The sequence below is a fragment of the Argopecten irradians genome, unplaced genomic scaffold (genome assembly GCF_041381155.1).
Source record: "Argopecten irradians isolate NY unplaced genomic scaffold, Ai_NY scaffold_0216, whole genome shotgun sequence".
NCBI classification, from domain to species: domain Eukaryota; kingdom Metazoa; phylum Mollusca; class Bivalvia; order Pectinida; family Pectinidae; genus Argopecten; species Argopecten irradians.
Genome location: NW_027187683.1, coordinates 7,044 through 14,835, shown reverse-complemented (window position 1 = coordinate 14,835; position 7,792 = coordinate 7,044). Strand labels below are relative to the sequence as shown.

The following is a 7,792-nucleotide window of genomic DNA, read 5'->3' as shown; positions in this document are numbered from 1 at the left end:
TGATAACTGTACACATATCTTTGATTTGTAGTTGTATGTCAAATGAAATATGTTTGACCTATCTGACACAACCTTGGAGAATCACATGAAAATGTTAACATTAATTCGATTGAAACTCATTATGTGCAGAGTTGGGCAATCATGTTCTATGGATTTTTCTAATTGGATTTTGATATCTTCTCCATGGTCCATAAGATCCAGTCTCTGAAGTAGGATGTCCTCGCATAGACGGTAAGGCCATTACAGCTAGGATTGCCCCAGGATACAGTTCCCACGTGTACCCACTTCTGGTTAATAAGGCACTGGAGAGGACCACCACTGTCACTCTAAATCATAAAACAGCCGAAACATTTTAAAATATTGCATTTGCTGACGGATTCATATAGACTGTGCGATCTATATCTTTATGAATAAAATAAATAAATTAGATTCAGGATGAGTTAATTAACAACTGAAGTACTTAGTAAGCAACATGAGGGTTCAATAAGCAACAGTAGGGTTCAGTCAGCAACAGGGGGGTTCAGTAAGCAACAGTAGGGTTCAGTAAGCAACAGGAGGGTTCAGTAAGCAACAGGATGATTCAATAAGCAACATAGTAACATAATGGTTCTATAAGCAACATGAGGGTTCAATAAGCAACAGGAGGGTTCAGTAAGCATCAGGAGGGTTCAGTAAGCAACAGGAGGGATCAGATACAGAAAGCTGTGGCCAATGAACAACAGAAAGCAAGACGGGGCCAGTTAGCAACCGGATGTACTAGTTAACATCAGGTTCGGTTCAAATAACAACAGAAATCGCCAGTTAACAACAATTTGGAGAAATTTGCTTTGCCAAAAGTGATGAAATGTACACATGTATATTACCACCATTCAATTGAAAAGGGAATTCAGATATTTAGCTTTACATCAGTTTTACACATGCTTTAAAAAGGAAGTTAAACTGTAGGATTCTAAATTATTTGATATATTACACAGAAAATACCCCTGATTTACTCCTCTTCACTGACTTTTGATTCTTTGAAATTTGATTTTATATTCAAAACTATCTCTTTTCACAGCAATGTTTTTTTTTCCATTTCAGAACGTTTTATTGTATGATTAGAATGGGGATTGAGCAACAGGCAATGCCTGTATTAGCCCTCTCCTGGTAACTACATGAATAACAGTACAATACATAATATCAACAAATAGAAAATATAAGGAGCATATCGTTGACAATACATAATATCAACAAATAGAAAATATAAGGAGCATATCGTTGACGAAAATCACAAAAAAATGAGGAGAGTTTCATAAGTTGAAAATAAAGCATATTTTATCCATAGAAGATTTTTTAGATGGGGATTGTTTTAGAAATGGCCCGATTGGCGCCCATTTTGAGAATGTCTTTGTTCGCTTTGACTAAGCCAAAATTTTACCATTCTTTTTAAACTGAAATGGTTTTTTCTTTCATCATCACTGCATCAGCATTTTTAGCTGTATCGAGCTAAATTTGGGTGTAAATCTTTATTGGTTCGTGGTAATTGAAATATTGATCATGATTGTGTGAAAACTTTTGATACTTTATTTTTACATTAAATGGTAATATTAACACTTTTAGTTTTACTCTTAAATATTGAAAAAAAAACAACTAATATTTAAGATGGACAAAATGTAAATATACAATAAAAAGTAATATTGACAAAAGTTTAATACCAGAACTTTTTCTGTAAAGCGTTAGATCTGGCAAAAATGACTGAAAATAGTGCATTTTGTATCTCAAAATTAAGGGGTATGGGTAGCATATGTTTTTATTCTGAGAAAAAAAATGAGTCTTATTAATCATAACTAGTATATTTTTAAAGAAGACCACTAGAAAATAAATTCTGCAAACATCCATACATATCAAACACCTCATTAGGAAATTATGGATTTTATATCTGTAATGTATAAATCTTTCGTTATCGTCAAGGATGGAACAGCCATTTTTTGTGATCGCTGGTACGACAATTGTGACGTCACAATGATAATGAAGTCATGGTAAGCGGCTGTGGTTCATAGACTATATGAATGCAAACTGCGTTTTGTAAGGTTACATTCAGTGAAAATGTAAATATTAGGAAACTATGGCTTTACAATATCTCGTGTATGTGGTAAAAACGGCATCTATGATATTAACTTAATTTTCCAAAAATCTATATGAGAAATTAGTTTAGTACAAGAAAATGTTGACCTCTCATTAAGGGCGAGGTTATAATTTTGCCAACTCTACACAATGATGAAACTCGTTTTATATCGCCAATTTAAAGGAAAAAGCCGTTTCGGAAAGGAAATGGGCCTAAATAAAATAGTATTAAATGAAATAAGTGACAAGAGGTTTTGTCGGATCGTAACTTGTTCGTCCGTCGTATCACAATTCTACTTTTGCATGTTATACACGGGAACAGCCGTGATAAAACATATCTGATGAGATGAAATGAAATTTTCACTGAAAATGAGTTTACTTACAAAACATCCTCCCCTTATGTTATCTTCAGTACAAATCATATCTTCTGTAATGGTAATGTTTTTTAAAATGCCAGGCTGGCACTGTGCGTTTGTAATCACGGGTACTTTTGCTTCTTGTAGAATGTCTGCTAGTCTAAACACATCTGAGAATGAAGAAAACAATCGTTTTTATATATTTTTTGGTTGGGCAAATTAACTACGACTCGTAAACATACACATCATTGATAAGCATGCATGTATGTATTCTCGACAGATCAGATCATTAAGAAATGGAGAATGTTTGATTTTATAGATTATGCTTTTCGGGTATATTCCGTCTATGAAAAAAAAATGTCTCTCCGTTTTTTACTTCATACACCCAGTCGATATTGAGGACAATACTTATAATTTAACTTGAATATCTCAAATAGATACTAATTTAATCATCCATGTCATTGCTTTTACTAACTTTTACAATAAAAAAATTGAGTTGTAGCGCATTAATATCTTAGCCAATAGTTCAGTTCGGCTAATGACTGTGTCGCTTTTAAAATTTCCCACTAAAATGTTCTTCGTGTATGACGTAATTTTTTAATACTCGACGTACAATTCTTCCAGTCTATGCGAAAATTTCTAACCGAAAAAATGAGTGTGACATATGAAATTAATTTACACAGAGTGCACTCTATTCATAAAAGAGCACGTTATGGTTTTAGTGTTATTTTAAACGTTATCTAGGTTAAAACAGAATTGAAAATAAGGCAGATTTAAAGAGGAAACAAATAAACATGGTAAATACAAAACTTAAATTGTGTCAGTGGAGGATAAAGTTACTAATACTAATACATATTAAAAAAATCTGTTATATCAATTGTGGCCTTACTTCGGTCGTACACTCCCCAGCCAGTGACGTAGCAGGGTTTGTTGATGAAGTCCATACCGTCGTCTGCCAGCTGTGGTATCGTTGTGATGTATTTATTGAACTTGACACATCTATCTAGCTTTATGATTGACAGGTCGTTTGGGTATTTAACATCGTCATAGTCAGGATGCTGAAATATGATATGAAAATGGTCATTTAATCGAACGGATAAACTTCTAAAGTACAGGTTCTGAATAAAGCAGAGTTGCTTACTAGAATACTGTCAGTATTACATAAGCTATTATTTTTACATAGTATATTCGTAGATATTTGTGAGTACTTTAATTCACATTATTCCGTTGTTAGATATCTTCGTAGATATTTGTGAGTACTTTCATTCACATGATTCCGTTGATAGATATATTCGTAGATATTTGTGAGTACTTTCATTCACGTTATTCCCCAGTTGATGTATCTGTATAAGAATTGTTTTACTAGTACCCCAGCTGATTTATCTGTATAAGAATTGTTTTACTAGTACCCCAACTGTTGTATCTATATAAGAACTGTTTAACGGGTACCCCAGCTGATTTATCTGTATAAGAATTGTGTAGTAGTGTTATTTTACTACTTTTATTTTGTATACGTTATATTTTAGTGCGCGTTCGCGTATGGTCCGTATAGCGATAGTCGCGGGGTCGCGGATACGCAATGCGACAAGATCGTTGGCGCGCGCGCGGAAAAGGCACGTGTAAGTGAGAGCGATGAGTTATGTGAATGTGACGTAATGTGTATGTCAATCATATTTGTGTCCTTATATGGTATTAGTCTATTGTCTACGTCGAGTGAATGTTGGGTAGTTTATCTGGGGTATTGGTCACTTGGGGTTTGGATGACCAAGAGGCAACATCGATCTCTAGTAGATGAACTGATTGCAGACTCATAGGAAATTAGCCCCAGTACATAATTGTAAGTACCTGTATGTAGTTTAAATATTATTATCATAATATAATATAATATCTATTTAATATATTTGATTATGGTAATCGTTTATTTAAAAGTAACTTATCATTTTTTGGAATTTCGATAAATTTTAATATCGGGCATAATTATTCAGACGGAGAGTGATTTCGATGGTATTCGTATTGTTTTTAATTAATTGTATTGTTTTATTATTTCAACAGTATAAAACGAGTGGTTTGAGCTCGTCGGACGACGGTCCGGTGAAACCCTCTTTCACACTGAAGAGGTGGGTATTTTTATATATGCTATAGTTATGTAATAGTTGCCATCTATACATATAGATGTTGTTAATTGCTATTATATATGTTCTGATAACGAACTGGTTAACTATCCGTTAGAACATGTAAAGTAATATTGAACATATGAGTATAGCCGTATAATTGTATGTATATAGATAACTGTATATTAAATGGTAATATGATGTAATTCATGTTACAGGGTATTATTTTAATGAATAAATGAAGTGAACCCGACAACAGCATTGGTGTCTTCCTTGAAACCATAGCTACTACATTGGCGCCCATGTATCGTTGGATTGATGACCTTTGTGTACTGCCAGTCGACACGCATGACGGGATACGTTGTGATTCCTACCAAGTAGAATAGCGACCTTGAAGGCCCGACAGGTAAAGTCACCTGTGTATACCTATCGACGATTCACCTGGTGAATGAATGAATGGATTTCCATTGTGTATGTTTGTGTATCGGAAAGACACGCGTCTACGTTTGAACGACCTACAGATGACCTTGACCAGCGAGTGCGCGTGTACGGCACGTTTCCTATATGTGCGTATCTATAGTGAATTCTAAGCTGAAAGTGAATGGATAAGAACTGGACGAAGGAATAGCCGAGGAGACCGTACACGGTAAATGACATTTGTGTACCACTGACTTTTCATATATCTTGCTATAAATCTTGTGCTTCTTCTGTGATCTTCAGTTAAAAAGTGTAAATTGACATTCTGTATTTCACAAAAGTTTTTTTTTTTCTCTTGATAACGTTGTTCTAAAATTTGTGAATATTTACTTGATTTCAACTACCGATTCAGTATTTTTATTATTTTCGTTCGTTGTCATAAGATGTGTATTTTCTAAATTTGTATTTCTGGTTGTGAACTTCCTGTTTATGTACTTCCGGTTATTCTGAACTTGTGGCATATTAGTTCCGGTAACTTTGTGACATTTTTTTTTAGATATAAAAAATACTTGCTTTCAGAATCTTGTTTATTTTCACGATAGTATATTAGTATGGAGTAATTGATTATTTTTTTTGCTGTTACACGAGTTTATTGGATACTTATTTAATTTAGATTTTTGTTTGCTACAATTACTTGGTTTTGTTTGCGAGCGAATTAATTATTTTTTTTTTTTGCATTGAAGTTTAGATACTTTTGTTTTGTTGGTACATTTATATTTTGGTTGTCGCTGTGTACTTTGCTAAAAATCACTCGTCTCTGATATTTGTGTTTTTTCTTTTTGCCGCATTTTTTTTTTACTTTAACATTTGTTAGGATTGTTTGCTTCTAAACTTAGTTTTTTTATTTTTTTTTTAATCTTTTCGGACCATTTGTGCCATAGGTGTACTTGTTTTTTTCTCTGCCGCTTTTCGCTAGTTTATTTTTTTTTACACTTAGGAGTTAGCATGTAGGATAGTTTGTTGTTGTTTTTTTTTTTTCAGTGGAATTTATAATTTTTTTTTTTTTTTTTTTGTGGGAACTTACTGGGTCAATGTTGGTGTGTTCTATGTTATATGTACGGAGTGAATCTTTCTGCATTTATGTTGAGTATATGAGTGTGCGTTAGGTGCTATTTTTGCTATTTTGGATTGACGCTTCGGTCTCGTACGCGTGTTGCATATATATTGACTGCGCGCGATCGTGTATATATGTTTTTTTTAGTTGCTTTGGATGTTGCTGACTTGGCTGGATATATTCAGTAAGTGTTTACATCTATGAGGACAAGAGTAGAATACTTGTTCCGTGTTTGGTAAGGACACGTAGATGATACTGGTGTTTGTTTGCTTTAGCATTTTATTATTTTGTTTATGTTGTAACCCTTGCTTTGTTATGTCGGATTCAAAAGAGAAACTCGCTCAGGCGGAAGCGATACCTCCACCCGGGGATAGCGATCCTGTTGCGGAGGCGACGAAGTTATTTTCTCAGCTTGGTGCTAGGCCCAAGGGTGAAAGTTTACTTACTTTGAGGAGTCAGATGATGGATTTTCTCAGCAATACTGGAGGAGTGGATACTGCGGACCCATCGTTACGTGGTCATGGGGTAAGTAATACTCAAAGTACTAGCTCTTCTACTTTGGACACGAGGTTCTATAAGATACCTATATTCTCCGGAGATGATGGGAAAGGCGAGGCTTCGTTTGATTTATGGAAGTATGAGGTACAATGTCTCATCGATACGGGTAAGTCTCAGGATATCATTGGACAGTCGATTCGGAGGTCGTTGAAGGGAACTGCAGCTAAGGTAGCTATGAGACTTGGAGCTCATGCGACGCCAGCCCAGCTGATCGCCAAATTGAGAAGCTTGTATGGTATTGTTGATGATCAGGAGACTTTGCTGGAGAACTTCTATGCAGCGCATCAACAACCTAAAGAGACCGTGACAGAGTGGGCTTGTAGGCTTGAGGACTTGTTGCTGAGGGCTGATGCTGCTATAGGACCCGCAGAGCGTAATAAGAGGTTACACAACAAGTTCTGGTCAGGATTGAGACAGGAGTTGAGAGACATAACCGGCCACAAACATGATTCTATTTCTGACTTTGAGGAATTGTGCATTGCAGTCAGGTCTATGGAGAGGTCAAGAGATGGTGGTAAATCTGCGATGGCGACAGCTACTGTTCATTCTGTGGTTGAAGGAGAGACGAAGGATGAGAGGGATGACTTGAAATCTATGGTAAACCAGTTGTCTGCCGCTATTCAGAGGTTAGAGAAACAGATGTCTGACGGAGGCGCGGTATCTTGGAAGAACAGCCGAGATCATCGTAACCGGAATAGAGGGAATTCAAACAATTATGGAAAAGGATCTGTTTACCATTCTAGGCCATCTCAGGATAAGTCTGATGGGGATGATGAGTCATTAGGAAAGAAACCTGATGTTATCTGCTGGAGATGCAGGCAGCCGGGACATATTAGAGCGCGATGCCGAGTAATATTGGATCACTCGCGGAGTTCGGTAAAAGGGAAGGAGTCTATGAAGACGGACCGCTCATAGATTTCCGAATACAAGGTCCGGACGGACGGAAGAGGACTACTGGTGCACGGATGATTGGCAATGCTAATGAGGTAGATGTCACAGTAGATGGCACTGGAACCAGAGCTTTACTGGATACAGGCGCGACGGTGTCTACGGTGAGTCAACGATTTTATGAAAGCCATTTGAGTCATCTGGAATTACAGTCTGTTGGTGAACTACTTGCTATTGAGTGTGCA

General features: G+C 36.0%; 1 protein-coding gene across 1 annotated transcript; it reads right to left on the bottom strand.

Moving 5' to 3' along the window:
* On the bottom strand, positions 1–6,125 carry LOC138312126 (chymotrypsin-like elastase family member 1). The gene is made up of 4 exons (XM_069253164.1): positions 6,072–6,125; positions 3,349–3,517; positions 2,487–2,629; positions 1–326 (listed from the first exon to the last, which is right to left on the bottom strand). The coding sequence occupies exons 1-4, from the start codon at positions 6,123–6,125 to the stop codon at positions 159–161; spliced, it is 534 nt and encodes a 177-aa protein (XP_069109265.1). The 3' UTR covers positions 1–158.
* Between the last annotated feature and the right edge of the window lie 1,667 nt (positions 6,126–7,792).

Excerpts from the sequence above, each read along its gene's own strand:
- LOC138312126 (XM_069253164.1), bottom strand. The coding sequence starts at position 6,125 with ATGCAGAAAGATTCACTCCGTACATATAACATAGAACACACCAACATT. Across the intron at positions 3,518-6,071 it reads AACACACCAACATTGACCCA|CATCCTGACTATGACGATGT; the intron begins GTAAGTTCCCAC and ends ATCATATTTCAG. Across the intron at positions 327-2,486 it reads ACATAAGGGGAGGATGTTTT|AGTGACAGTGGTGGTCCTCT; the intron begins GTAAGTAAACTC and ends TTTATGATTTAG.